This window comes from Triticum dicoccoides, chromosome 2A (assembly GCF_002162155.2).
Source record: "Triticum dicoccoides isolate Atlit2015 ecotype Zavitan chromosome 2A, WEW_v2.0, whole genome shotgun sequence".
Classification (NCBI taxonomy): Eukaryota; Viridiplantae; Streptophyta; class Magnoliopsida; order Poales; family Poaceae; genus Triticum; species Triticum dicoccoides.
The window spans coordinates 743029897-743045362 of record NC_041382.1 but is presented as its reverse complement, the minus strand read 5'-3'; the positions used below and the strand labels follow the sequence as shown (position 1 = coordinate 743045362).

The following is a 15466-nucleotide window of genomic DNA, read 5'->3' as shown; positions in this document are numbered from 1 at the left end:
TGCCTTGGCCGGGCTATTGTCGTTTTTAAAGTACGTGTTGTGAAAACATACATGTCGACGAAAATCGCCAAAAACTTCAAGTGCAGAATTTACATGACTTCCGTTAGTTGGAAATTGTATGTAGATGAAAAATAATATAAGTCATGGATCATTTTATTTGAATCTTTTTTATCAATGTTTGGATGGCTTGGAAAATAACTTGGAATGATGGTTTTAATAATGAGATATCAATATAAATAATTCTACCATGTGTTTTAGTTTTTGTACTATTTTTATGTTACCATTTCTTTAGATATTTCGAAAACTTCCTAGGAAAAAATCATTGATTTCATTGCTATGTCATGGGTATACATTTGACAAACAAGAGTAAGAGAGGAGTGAAAGATCCACCTCTCATCCTTGAACTTGTAATTCTAACTCACTTTCCAGCTTAAGACGCAACTTTCGGCTTCTGAAAAATTGTTTAAGACACAAAACTTCCACCCATTAGAGTGGTGATTCAGCCAGAGTGTGTGAGCATAGTTAGCAAGGGTTTCTCAAATGGCACACTAGCTAACAACACACCACTTATATCATCTAAATAAACACGGTTAATGATATATGTAAACTCAATAATTCTTCACATGATTTGTCTCTCCAAAACACAAAGCTCTCTCAATTTGCCATATGTGTATCTTTTTTTGCAAAAGGAATCAGATCTATTATAAAAGTTCATTGAAAGTACAAAGCATCTCAAACATAATAAAAATTACATCGAGATTTCGAGACCACTAAACGACCACTACTACCTCCAGAACAAGCAGCCGACGCGTTCCTCGTTTGTTGATACCTTGTCTTATGAATGTGACTAACATGATATGTTTGTTCGACTATAAATCCTCTAGACTGTCACTAACAAGTTTTTTATTGCATCCAATGCTTATAGCAAGCAAAATGGTGTGTCGCCGCACTTTATCTCAAGACATCTCCAACATTGACCTCTCCGTGTTGATTCTCACTCTACAAATGCAATAATTAAGATGAGGGATGGAACATGGGAGGGCACATGGCACCCAACAGATATTAACCACAAGCAGCAACGAACGCAATCGATCCCTCTTCCAGCATGACACCATGGCTGAAGAACCTGATCACTATCATACTCCTCATATGAAGTTTCTTCATCCGCCCCCTCATTCGAAGGTTGTACCAGCCATTGATGCATACGCCGCTTTGTGAGCTTACACCACGTATGTTGGGGTGTCGTCACCCCTTCCAGCAAGTTTCTTTTGCCAGCATCCTTTTGCAAACTTTTCCATGGATGAGAAATCACACATATTACAAATCAGCTCCATAGGAGCTTATGTTAAAATATTTTTTCAAAGCAAGTTTTGGTGTGGGTTTTCCACATTGCCCAGGAAAGCCACAACATGAAAGATCACCTCCACAAGGATATATTTCTTGCAGCCCACCAAAAAATTGGGTAAAGAAATGGGTCTATAATACACCCCCATGGTAGTGCATTAAGAACTTTTCATACTGGCGGAGTATTCACAGGGGGGTACTGCCAACCTTGTACGCTCATTCAGATGCATCTCGATTCACATTTCTATATGATAATATGCACGACCGATTCTCGTATCTGCTGATACGAGAGATTCTTTCAAAAGATAACCCTAACCCCTGGGTGGGCGAAAGATGGATTGTTTTCAGCAAACTAGCAATCTGTGGAGATGGCTGATCTGTCCCACCTTAATTGATAGCGATATAGCCACTCTCATTTCAATGCGGCGCATTGATACCATCATTTCAATCTTCTACCGTCCGTGCTAAATATCATCTCTACTTACTTAAAAAGAATGTAAGGTTCCCGTTTCACCTTTCTTTCCACCACCTCTTCGTCCAACCTTCCCCGTGTAATAATCAAACATCTTAATTTACTTACCTTCTGAACCAATTTCACTTTAATTTACTTACCAATCTTGTGATCAAAATATAAGGTAAATCACGGCAGAATTGGATGAACATTTATTTACACAATCGTATAATATGGGCAGGTAAATCACTTCTGATCAAAATATAAGGTAAATCACGGAAAAATTGATGACCATTTATTTACACAAATCATATATTATGGGCATCACAAGCTAACGTACTAACGTCTAGAATATTTATATCCCGTTGCAACACACGGGCATTGTTCTAGTGAAATTAAGTAGCTAAGGTCTAGTGGACCTATTTAAACAAGGATATGTTGATCCTTCTCTGTCGACTTTTCCACTATCAACCCCAAAAATTATATATCAGTCCGCACATAAGCATAGTCTTACAAACCGGATTGATGACCGAACTGGTGAGCCTGTCGGTCCAGGTTTTCACCAGTCAAACCACTCGTTCACTTGTTCGTTTGCCGGGTTTTTATTAGGCTATAAAAAATCTGTTTTGTAGGCTAATATAGTAATGCGACAAGGTCAAATAAGATAAGTTCCTTAGTTTTGACACATAATTGATCGAAGCCAAGCGGTTCTTGGGCCAAGCGAAGGCTTCACATGTTCCCCTAACGACCATGATTTAATTCCTAGCATTTGCAGTTTGTTTTCCACTTTCAAACTAACAATGTGCCTGTCACTGGTTCAATTGGTTCTGGTTTTTCTCTTAGTTTGTACAAAAACCAACCAGTTCTCTCTGGTCTGTTTGCAACACGGTATTTAGAGTCTAAAAAATCACATGTGTTGGTTTTGGGTTCCATGCATGGGTTTGGCCCTCATTGGAGGTGCCCCGCGTAACTAGCCTAATTCGTCTCTACGTGGGCAGTCTGGACTCGGTGTCATCGACGTTGATATCTGACTTTGTTAGGCACAACACGACAACATGTGTTTCATGGGCACGGTCCCAATTGCCTTATGAGATCGACGTTTGTACTTTGCAGGTGTGTGCAGCTATGCATTGATGGATCAACATGTGATGGCATCGCAGGGCGATTTCTGTTAGGTAGTGCTCTTTGAGTGTTGGGTTCTATGGAGGAAACTCTATGTCCGACCTTCCATGGTAGAACCTGGGAATGGTGGACTTCACGCGATATTCTCTTGTCGAAGACATTGCCTCGAGTTTTCTCAGACTTCTCTTCAGGGTGAAACCCATTATCTGATCTCATCTCAGTGGTTGTATCCTGCAATGGCGCCGCTCGTAGGTCGTTCTCTTCCTTGATGTGTCACTTGTTTGAAATGGACCACCAGTCTTGTTACTCTAGAGTTGCAACCATTCCTGGTTGATGATGTGAGATAGAGGGCACATGTTTCCCCTCTTCGAGTATTTAACCAAAAACTACCACAATTCGTGGATCCGTGCCCACAAACTACCACTTTATGAATTTGTGCCAAAAACTATCATTTTTTTGCTAATCCTTTGCTAAAAACTACCAAGTATGAAAAATGGTCGATTAAACCTGATTATGACAAGCTAGGCCCACCAGTCCGGGCTGAAATAGTCAACACCGTTACTTTGACCGTCAACCTAAGGGGCCCACACGTCAGTTCCATCTCCTACGACTCCTACCTCTGAAATTCCCCACCAAGCACAAGCCTGGGCACGGCTGCGGCCATGGCGGGCAGCAGCCAGCCAGCCAGCCCTGCAACGCGTAGACTAGCTTGTGCGGCGGTGGCCATGGCCAGCTCAACTCCTAGGACACTAGAGCCTCGCCGGCGAGCTCTTATTCCTCCGCCGTCGCGGCAGGAGCTCCGCCCGCACGAGCCCGCCGCCCAGCCCTTTCCACGCCTCTTCTTCCTCCGCCGTCGCGGCAGGAACTCCGCCGGCACTCGCCGCGCTGGCCGAGCCGGCGAACGCGCTGTCGTTGCCCACCTGGGCCGTCCACGCCTCTTCTTCCTCCGCTGTCGCGGTAGGAGCTCCGCCGGCGCTCGCCGCACTGGCCGAGCCGGCGAACGCGCTGTCGCTGCCCACCTGGGCCGTCCACGTCTCCAGCGTCGCGGAGTGGTACGTACTAGTACATGCTTCTCTACCGCAGCATACTCCTGTTGAATCTCCCAACGATTTCTGCTTCCTGCAAAGATCGAATCTCTGAGGAGGGGAATTGCAGAGGAAGGGGATAGAACTGACATGTGGGCCCCACATGTTAACGGTCAAAGTTAACGGTGCTTTTTCAGTCCTGACGGATGGGCCCAGTCTGTCATAAGCGCATTTAAAATGGACAAATCGGTCGATTTAGAGACATGGTAGTTTTTAGTCATAGATTAGCAAAAAAATGATAGTTTTCGGCACAAATTCGTAAAGTGGTAGTTTGTGGGCACGGATCCACGAATTATGGTAGTTTTTGGTTAAATACTCCCCCTCTTCTCCTTTCTCTTATTTTTCCCCTTTCATTCTCTTCTTTCCCCTCTACCATGATCACTTGATCGATGCCATATTTTCTCATGTGCTATCTGCTAAAACAAATGAAGCCAGCAAATTGCTAGATATTTCAAAAAAAAAACATTAATCGCTTTCTTTCCTTTTTGTAATACTTTGACTGTGTGCATTCCCGATGTCTTGACTAGCTTTTTATATTGTGTTGGTGTACATATTGAATGCATGTAGGATATCTTCTTGATATTAATATATTCTCCTTATCGGAAAAAAGTATGTCTAGTCCTTTCATGAGCCTGGTATAGTACCCTTGGACCCCCATGTGGCGTCTTCAGAACTTGAAATGTCTAGCCGGCACTTACTGTCAAAAAAAAAAGGAAACAATCTAGCCGGCACCTAATGCCGGCTGCAACTAATTGGCCAGCCACCTCGTCAAGAGTGCATCGAAATATATTTACAACAAGATTCCCTGTGGATGATGAATGATTGCCGATCGATGACTCGATCCATGTAAACTGACCGTCTGTGCCAAGCTGTACTCCTTGCCTCGTATTCCTGGCATGGTCTAGTTGTAAGAAGAAGCCAGCGAAAGATAAAAGCAAAGCCTGCAGAACTGTAAAACCACTCACCGTTTCTCTTCGAAAGTCTAGCTACCTACAGTAGTCCAACCTAAGTGTATAGGAGAAGGAAAAGCTTACCACTGCAGATATGGGTAGCTGCCTGCCATCATGTGGATCATTGTCTTTGATACTACTTGTGTTGTTGCAGCCCATGCTTCACTCGTCCTCTGGCTGCTTCGTGGAGGAGAGGGCTGCTCTACTTGACATCCGGTCTTCCCTGCCGAGAGCGCATTCCCTGATTGCGCTTGATTCATGGGGGGATGATGATGTTGATGACTGCTGCTCGTGGGAGCGCGTGAGATGCAACAATACAACACAGCGAGTGTCTCATCTCAACCTTTCTTTCATATTTCAAACTCATTTACACGATCATTGGTATTTAAACTTGACGGTGTTGTCTGCACTACATGAGCTTGAATACCTTGATCTATCAACCAACTATCCCTGTTCGCTAGCCATGGAAGGTACGTATGTACTCCAAATTCTCCATTTTTCTAGAACAATATATGTGTGCAATGACTTCTTATTCTCGTTGCTGTACGAACAAAAACACATGCAGGTTTAGTTGGACTAGCCAAACTTCGATATCTCGACCTCAGTTACAATTACAATGCATGGGAAGGGGGGTTTCCAGATTTTATTGGGCAAATTGTTTCACTGGAAGTTTTAGCTCTCAACAATAACTACATGACCGGAGGTCTTCCAAGCGCAGGTGCAGACCTGTGCTTAATTAGAGTAGAGTACTAAGGTAGACGTCAAAATTACATATTCATAAACTCGTCTCGCATGCCTACACACATTGCAGCTGTTGAGAATCTCAGAAACTTGCGACAACTGAAGATGTCTGTGAATAGATTGAACGGAAGCCTCCCAGCTTCGCTATTTGCACTTCCTCACCTAAAGTTCCTAGATCTCTACAATAACAGGTTCGATGGGCATATTCCAATAGACTCATCCATGGTACCAATTTCACTGGAAGTACTAGATCTCAGTTGGAATCGCCTCAACGGAACTCTCCCGGTTAGAGGTAAAAAAAATCTTACATTGGAAAAAGGGATTTCATGTTTCATACCTCGGTTTCTGCCACCTGTAATAATTATACAACTTGTATGCATTGCAGCTTTTAAACACATCAGGAGCTTGAATTTGGGTCACAACCAGTTGAGCGGATCTCTCCCTGTGTCATTATTTGCACTTCCTCAGCTGAATTACCTAGATCTCTCGCATAATTACTTTGAGGGACATTTTCCTACTAGTGTGTCTTCAGAACCAGTTCAGCTTGAAGTCTTACATCTAGAGTCTAATATGTTGAGTGGAGCTCTTCCGACTGAACGAGGTACACAATGAGCATTTAATTCTGACCTAGATCAGTCAAAGTAATGTTGCCATTGTTTCTAATTGTTACATGATTTCATTATTTTGCAGAAACTAAAAATCTTCAAAACCTACGAGAGTTGTATTTGAGTTCCAACCAATTCAGCGGAAGCATTCCAACATCCTTGTTTTCGCTTCCACATATTGAACAGTTGAATCTCTCAAATAATTTGTTGGGAGGGTCAATCCTGATAAATCCTTCTTCCAATCTTTCATTGTCGCTTAAGAGTCTTCGTTTTTCTCAAAACAATTTGAGTGGTAGACTTTCTTTCATTTCACTTCAAAGCCTCACAAAACTAGAAGAGATAGACCTTTCAGGCAATGTTAACCTAGCTGTTGACATTAGTATTTCCGGATGGACACCTCCGTTCCAATTGAAACAACTGCTCCTCTCTGGTTGTGACCTTGACAAGAACATTATTGCGGAACCACATTTTTTACGCACACAGCGTCGTTTACAGGTGCTTCATTTGTCCAATAATAACTTGTCAGGTAGCATGCCAAATTGGTTGTTTACTAAGGAAGCAACGCTACTGGATCTAAATCTTGGGAATAACTCGCTAACTGGATCTCTGGACCCAGTATGGCATACCCAATCTTCACTTGGTGTTATCAAGATACACATGAACCATATCACAGGACAGCTGCCGGCCAACCTCAGCTCAATGTTTCCAGGCTTGACTGTTCTAGATTTTTCTAGTAATGACTTGTTTGGGCACATACCAACGTCAATATGTGAGATCAGCTCCATGCAACTTATAGACCTATCAAACAACAAACTTTCTGGGGAGGTTCCAGCTTGTGTTTTCAATTATCCCGGGCTAAACCTCTTGAAGGTCTCAAACAACAGGCTTGGTGGTCCGATTTTTGGTGGGATGAATAATCTGTCCAGCATATATGAATTGTGGTTGGATGGTAACAAATTTAAAGGAACATTGCCTCATGATCTGGCAGGACAGTCTATAAGAGTCATTGATTTGCATGACAACGAGCTGTCTGGGGAACTCAATACGTCATTTTGGAATCTGCCCTCTTTGTCAGCCCTGAATCTTGCTGGAAACCGTTTAACTGGCAAAATTGATCAACACATTTGTGGCTTCACAAGAATTCTCCTTCTAGATTTATCGCACAACAACCTTACAGGGTCTGTACCAAACAGTTGCTTCATTGTGCTGAATTTTCTTAACCTTACTGGGAACTCTTTATCTGGCGATATCTCTTTTCTCCTCTTCAACACATCAAGTCTGATTGCTTTGGATATCAGACACAATCAGTTCATGGGCAACCTTAATTGGGTAAGTTACCTAGAAAACATTAGGCTACTTTCGCTGGGCGGAAATAAGTTTGAAGGGCAGATCACTCCAACCTTGTGCAGACTCATGTACTTGAGGATACTTGATTTTTCACATAACAAGCTTTCAGGTTCTCTGCCAGCATGTATTGGTAATCTCTCTTTCAAAGGTGATAGGGACGATGCAATTTTTCAGTCAGTATATAAGGGTTATAAGTATGACTACTTCAGTGTCTATGACTTAAGAGGCTTCACCTTTGCTACCAAAGGAAATATCTACACGTACGGTCGCAATTTCTTCAATTCAATGGCTGGAATCGACTTATCTGCAAACATGTTGGGTGGAGAAATTCCTTGGGAGCTAGGGAATCTGAGGCATATCAAATCCCTTAATCTGTCCAGCAATTTCTTTGTTGGCCCGATCCCAACAACCTTTGGCGGCATGGAGGAGATAGAAAGCTTGGACCTCTCCCACAATGAGCTGAGTGGACCAATGCCTTGGCAGTTAACCCAGCTATCATCATTGGGGGCGTTCTCTGTGGCATACAACAACTTGTCAGGATGCATACCAAACTCTGGTCAGCTCAGCTCATTCAGCATGGACAGCTACCTACCCAACACCAACCTTCACAACATTACTCAGGGGGATACCTGTGCTGCTCCCGGTCCAGATCCTGCTGTGGGGAAAGATGTGGAAGAGACGCCCAGTGACCCAGTTCTATATGTGGTCACAGCTGCCGGCTTTGTGTTGGCATTTTGGGCCACTATTGGATTCTCGTTTTGCCATCCTTACGGAAGATCTGTAATGCTCAAGTTGTAGTGCTTGAGCCAAACATCCGCACTACAGTCATGTACTATAATCTTTAAATGTAAGATCCACAGAGCTTCCTTAAGTTTCTTTCTGGCTCTAATGTAACCTACTCTACTTTGTAACTGATTGTACTACTTCTTAAAGAGAATGTATCAGACCCTTTACATATGCAGCAAATAATGGAGGTTCATGCAGTCATGCTGGCAAAGTCGCCACTAATTCATTCTCTTGCTTGTTCTTGATGACCTTTCACCCTTTTCCAGAATCTGATCCTATGGCCAGTGGCACCAGCATACCTCCTTTGCAATCATCAGCCACTCCACTATTTTTAAACTTTTTGCTAAAAAATATTTTATCACTCTAATAGTCTGTAAAAAGGAATTTATCTAAAACATCGACATTTAGGTAGTTATAAAAGCAAAACATATTGGACAAAATGTCATTTATTGACAGTGCTTGAGCAATAACACATCCTTACGGAAGATCTGTAATGCTCGAGCTGTAGTGCTAGAACAATTAAAAATTGCAATTATGTAATGCAAAACAGTATTACAGTTATGTAGTGTGCATTCCTGAAATTACTTTCTGGGTATGTAACATAATTGTATTTTGTATCAGATTCTACTTTTTCTTGCTGAGAGTACCAGATGAACTTGATTAGCACAGTGAGAGAAACTACAATGAAAGAGTGACCTTGCGCTTCTCACACAAAGTCAGAAGTTAACATGCAGAATCTTAGCATATATAACAACTGGTGAAGATTCATGCATTCATACTAGCAAAGTCACCACTAATTCCTTCTCTTGCTTGTTCTTGACGACCTTTTACCCTTTCCAGAATCTGATTCCATGGCCAGTGGCACCAGCATACCTCCTTTGAGATCATCAGCATGTGAACTCTTCGCAATAGACTTTTGTAACTTAATGGAATATCTGAAGTCTTTTATCTGCATGGATTATATAGGACATGTTAACGAATGCCCCTAGTACTGAAACCCACCTCGAGATATTATAGCTTTTACACAAAACAGCAATGAAAAATATAGGCACCTGTTCTTCCAGGTCAAGAATCATATCATCCTTCAGCTTCAACTGTGCTCTCTCCCTGTGAATGCAGAATCATCAAAAAAGGATACAGAAAACTTGTGGCATTTTAGAATGGAATAGATATGAAAGGAGAATATTCAAACAACCTCTAAATAAGACTGAACATGACATGAAGTATATAGTTCAGCAAATCATTTCAAGTATCTATGTTCATAATGTGCCCCAAAAAATGCATTATTTGACTTCTTGAATGTTGCACGGCTACTACCATTTTCAGGTGGAAAGATCAAAACATACCTTTCCTCTATTCCTTTTACTGTCTGGCGCCATACATCCTGGCTCTTCGTGAGTTTTTCATTCATCTACAGGAGAAGGCATAGGACATCAGTACATCAATAGGCAAACTGGTTGTACATTATAACGGAAAAGGCAGCGTGATTTAAAATAAGCTCACTTCAGCAACTTTCTTTTTCTCCAACATTGTATTTTCAAGCTTAAGTTGCAGCTCTTGAAGCTTATCATTTATAGTTTTATCCACGGCAACAGAAATGTGGTGTTCCCTTTCTTTCTTAGCATCTGATAGAAGAGCTTCGTAATACTGTCAATATGAACAAACACAGGCATATAAATGGATCAGAACAGTACATAACTGTAACAAAATTTATCTCCAAGAAAAACTATATGAGAAGCTCTAGAACAATACAATGGATAGTGGTCATACAAAAAAAAAGTACTACAAAGGAAAGAGCACTGCACCTCTCGCTGAGTTTCAAGTTGGCTTGCTAAAAGACGATTGTATTCATCCACAATCTGTTAAGAAGAGCAGGGCACATGATTTTGAGGAACAAGAATACCAAGAAGGTGTTACAGAGAATCAAAACAAAGAAACTTAAAACTCTTACTGTGTCCGCTTTGCTGCTAAACATAACTCCACCCATATCTGAGTCATCGTGCATGCAGTTCACACAGTTGTTCCCGGGATATTCACACTTTGAACTGAACTTAGCATGCTTTACATCGCTTTTTGAGTGATTGAGTCGATGGACATAACTGTCACCAACATAATCCCAAACACGCTGAGTTTCCAAATCGAGAGAATAGCAGTGCTGAGTGCCTTTCCAGTGCCTGATTGAATGCCCTTCTTTATACCTATAAACGGCAAATTAATAAAGTGAAGGTTGATTTGGGCATGTTGACAAAAGTAGAATTAATAATATATTTAACCTCTGACATAGTTTTTCTTTAAATAATCATGTTAAATGCTTCAAAATAGCACATAGCAGAGCGACTATGGGTTCTGAACATCTGATAAAAAAGGTCAAAAGGAAATAATTATTACTACTAAAAGACATGTATCAGGGAGTCTAGGAGAAATAAAAGCGATGATATAGTTAAGTTTCATGTTAAATGCTTTGAAATAGCACATAGCAGAGTGGCTATTAGTTCTGAACTTCTGATGAGAAAAGGTCAAAAGGAAATAACTATTGCTACATAAAAGACATGTATCAGGTAGTCTGGGAGAAATAGAAGTGACGATTAGTAAAGTTCCAATGTAGGTTTCCTACTTTTACTACATATAAAAGCCACATATCAGGGAGTCTGGGAGTAGTAGAAGTGATGATATAGTTAAGCTCCAATGTAGGTTTCCTTTCTTCCTAACTTCTACTGAGTGCACCAGTACAGCATATTATGTAAAGGTGTAAAATGCTTAAGCATTCCTGCCATAGTAGGACGACTACGAGTTCTGGTACACTTTCAGTCACCCGGCGTTAGCATATATACCTTCCACATCCAACAAAACCACATATCACACAGATCCACAGGTTTTCAGAGGTCTGGCAAACAGAACATGTAGGATTTGTAGGAGCTTCAGACAGCTTCTGACAGAACTGACAAACCTGAAATGGAAACAACAATAAATAAAGGCAAACTACGATGGAACCCAATACGCAGACAATTTAACGCTACACATGCATGTGGTTATAGTGTTGGAAACTTGAAATGAATGTTTGTGTCTGTAAAGCAGCATTTACTCGTTTGCAATTCTATGACCTAGTCAATTGAAGTGAAAGTCAATATGTATCTTGGATAATTAGATTCAAACAGCTGGCAACAACATTCAATACTTTATACCGGGTAAAAATATATTCATATGAGCACTAGACACAAGGTTTAATATTTAAGTCAATGTGTATCTTATTCTTAGATAATTAGATTCAAACAGTTGGTGTGAACATTCAATACTCTATACCGAGTGAAATTTATTCATATGAGCAACAGACACAAAGTTTAATATTTAACACTGCAAATACCCCTGAACCTGAGTAGGTTCCGAGTGTCCGAGAGTACAAATAAAGACCAATGTGTGATATCAGTCACCAGATAACTGCACATTCGGCATTGCTGTGGAATTCTTGTTACTTCACTAACCAGTCCTACTGAAGAATATTAGAAGTGAACACATGAGAAGATTTATATAAAACAAGTAATGGCAACCCAGTGTACTCTAAAGACAAAACAAGAAAAGATGACTTCCATCTGAAACAAAGTCAATCCTAGTTTCCCTGTTAGCACGCAATGAAACAGTGATTAAGAAGATCCTTCCTTACCGGACAAGATGAACTGACCCACATTGAAACACATGAACACTGGAAAGAATGGTCACAATTAGTAGCCCCAATTCCGCTGATGTCTTGATCCAACCTTTCTGGATCACACATAAAAGATAGTTAAGGAACAGACTGGTCATGTAATTACATAACTAAAGTGACGAGCAAAAAAATCTAAAATTGAAGTTGAGGAAATAGAATATTGGTAGGTCAAAGTAAATGGTTTCCGAACTGTAACCAGAAAACAAGTGGGTGTATCTGTGGATGGTTATACTTAAACAACAGATATGCATGCATAAACCGTCATATTTTACCCCACAGACACAGTTCTGCAATTTGATAGAAACTACATGGGAGAAGTCCAAGTAGCTTAAAAGGTTGCCTCCAGAAGCTGTCTGTAACAGAGCGACAACATGAAAATTGATTTGCCTAATATTGTGGGCTGCCCTTAAAATAAGGTAATCTGGATTTTGTGAGGGTAAAAACTCCACAGAGATGTAAATTTGATGTTTGCAGATGGTGTTTCTGATAAATAAAAGTGCCTAATCTTTTTATTAGATTATTACAACTGGGGTTTTCTCCAGTAATGCGGCCATAATCAGAAGTACACTTTGCATGTAGTTCATATCCAGTGTTAACACAATACTAGCTTCTATGTATGCCTAAAAGGAGCTCACCTATGCAAACAGGACAAGTCGGAAGCTCGGTAGATCCAACCGGTGGGATGACGGCCAACTCAGTGGATGATGTGTATTGCACAGCAACTATAAACAGAACATGGCACACCTCTACCTGCGCGATGGAACAGCAAGCACATTTTCAAAATTTAGCAGTAGTAGTGCACAAGATCAATAAACCAACTACACAAGATCAATAAACCAACCAAGACCAAGTTAACAATCTCACAACCTCTGAGGACGAGAACCTCCAGCCATTAAGGTCCAGGTAGAATCCATCGGCACTCTTCTGATCCTCAAACTCCACAAGCACGCTGTACCGGTCCTCTACCCCATCGTCACTATGATCATGGCGTCGCATACAAAGTGTCATGTGACCATAATCAAATGTAATCAACTCTAAATGCGTCTGGAAATTCACCTGATGACACGGATCTCAGAGGCGTGCTCGACGTAGGGGCCGCAGAAGCGGACGAAGTCGTCTGGCGTGAGGCGGGTTGGGACGGCGAGCACCAGGAGGCGCGTGCCGCGCCATGACTGCCGAGTGAGGGGAGACAGGGCGTGAGCACGCGCCAAAACGAACAAATTAGTAAGAAATCAAGGCGGGGTCGTTACCGGGAGCAGAGAGTCGCAGGGGAGCGGTGCGGCGGCGGGGCCGGAGGAGGAGGAAGAGGGGGTGGCGGTGGCGGCGACGGCGGAGGCGTAGGAGGAAGAGGAGCGGTAGAGGTGGAGGATGCCGCGGGTGTGGTGGATCCTAGGGTTCCGTGCGGGCGCGGCGGAGGTCACGCCGGGCAGCTCGAGAGGAGTTGTGGCGGATGTGGCGGAGGGGAGAGGGTTGCTGGAGCGCGGGGAGATGGGATTGGATGCGGCTGTGCCACCGGCGGCGGAGCTGCTGGTCCCGACATCGTCGACGGCGGCGACGGTGAGGGCGGCGAGGGCGTCGGGCAACTCGACGGACTGGATCCGAAGGCTGAACATGTTTTGGTTTGCTTGGAGTTTCGGTCGTGTCAGGGGTATTTTCATCTGAAAATAATAATCCGGTCTGGGTTTCTTAATCCGATTTGTTATTTATAAGCTGTCTAACGAAATGTTATTTCTAATAAATTAACCAAGTTGCACTGATGCCTAAAATCTTCAACAATTTTGGGCACAATTTTTATGAGAAGCGCGTCCATTGAGGCATACCATGGAAACAGGACTCCAAGTCTCCAACGTTGAGACGCTTCTAGGTAGGCTCGGGAATAGAGTAGAAGTAGTAGGGAGAGACGGACTCCAAGAGCTGATCAATCAATTAGATTGATCGTTGTCAATCATGTCTTACAAAAAATCATGGATTTCGTGGGAGGCAGGCTAATATCTTTATCTGCCTAATTAACTCCGCTCGGTCTCAATTTGGTTAGGAGAGCACCCAAGTGACTAGGGTTTTGCTGGCCCGGCAGCGGCGTGGCTACCGGCGATTGTTGTCCTAGGATGGCGTCGTTCGTCGTCGTGGCTGGTCTCTCTCTCTACTAGAAGTTTTGGTCGTCTCCATGACAGGTTTCCCATAGTAGATGCGTCTCTCTACTCCATTGTCTTGATCGAAGGAGTATGTGTTCTGTATGAGTTTATGATTTCAACGAGGAGAAGTTGAGTTCCAATCAATCTCATGCTGATGAAACTTTTTAGTTGAAATTGTCATGGTCTCCTCCAGGACGCGGCTGTGAGGGCCCTTCTTAATATTAAATGTCAAAGGAAACCTGATGTTCATTTTCTGTCGGAAATACGCTTGGATGGTTATCTGGTAGATTGCTTGATGAGGAGATTGAAGATGGATCGTAAAGAAGTCGTTTGTAGTGATGGACGAAGTGGTGGTATGTTACTGTTATGAAAGAAAGATGTCAATATTTCATTGCGGTTTAAGTCAGACAAGTTTATTGATGTCTTGATGGACTCTGGGATAGATGATGTATGGAGATTCACGGGCATGTACGGCGAGCCAAGCTAGGCACAAAAGCATCAGACCTGGCCAATTTTGCGTGATCTGAACACTATTGGGAACTTACCATGGTTGATAATGGGGGTCTGAATGAAGTCTTATACTTCTTTGAAAAGAAGGGGGGTAACCTTAGGCTCCAAATATTTCTGAATATGTTTTATGAAGCACTGGATGATTGTAATTTAGAGGACTTTGGCTTCATTGGTGACAAAATTACATGAAAAAGAGGGAACATCAAAGAGAGGCTGGACAGGCCTTGACGAATGAATCATGGAACGATAAGTTTGGAGATGTTGTCTTAACAAATCTAGAATACAACCGATCTAATCATCGTCCTATCATCGTGTGTATGTCAGAGGGAGGCGTACCTGATACAAATATATCGGCCATTCTTCACTTCGAAGCCCGATAGTTGAAAGAGGACAGATTCAGAGATGTGGTTCAGGACGCTTGGGATCGTGCGGATCCGCAAGTGCAGGGTGCAGGACTAGCAGAAAAAATAAACTTCATTCATGATCAGCTGCACTGCTGGGACAAAGCAGTCTTGAAAAGCCTCAAGCATGAGTTGAGAACTACGTAGAAGGAACTTGAGAAAATAACCCGTATGGATTTAAATGAAACTAACTTGACGAAGCAAAAGGAGTTGTCTGAAGGAAATTGAAAGCTTCTTGAGCAAGAGGAGGTATACCGGTATCAACGTAGTAGGCTCAATTGGCTAAAGGTTG

General features: G+C 42.2%; 2 protein-coding genes and 1 pseudogene across 2 annotated transcripts; 1 reads left to right on the top strand and 2 right to left on the bottom strand.

Moving 5' to 3' along the window:
- The window catches only part of LOC119358277, an 8928-nt pseudogene extending 5795 nt beyond the window's left edge, over positions 1-3133 (bottom strand).
- Positions 3134-5080: 1947 nt separating this feature from the next.
- Positions 5081-8606, top strand: LOC119356852 (receptor-like protein 13). Its single transcript, XM_037623842.1, has 5 exons — positions 5081-5422; positions 5518-5670; positions 5764-5985; positions 6079-6294; positions 6384-8606. The coding sequence occupies exons 1-5, from the start codon at positions 5110-5112 to the stop codon at positions 8441-8443; spliced, it is 2964 nt and encodes a 987-aa protein (XP_037479739.1). The 5' UTR covers positions 5081-5109; the 3' UTR covers positions 8444-8606.
- Positions 8607-8939: 333 nt separating this feature from the next.
- LOC119356851 (BRAP2 RING ZnF UBP domain-containing protein 1-like) lies at positions 8940-13789 on the bottom strand. The gene is made up of 12 exons (XM_037623841.1): positions 13382-13789; positions 13188-13303; positions 12999-13107; positions 12767-12881; positions 12090-12187; positions 11263-11378; positions 10383-10629; positions 10237-10290; positions 9935-10078; positions 9778-9842; positions 9484-9538; positions 8940-9380 (listed from the first exon to the last, which is right to left on the bottom strand). The coding sequence occupies exons 1-12, from the start codon at positions 13787-13789 to the stop codon at positions 9225-9227; spliced, it is 1683 nt and encodes a 560-aa protein (XP_037479738.1). The 3' UTR covers positions 8940-9224.
- Positions 13790-15466: the final 1677 nt, after the last annotated feature.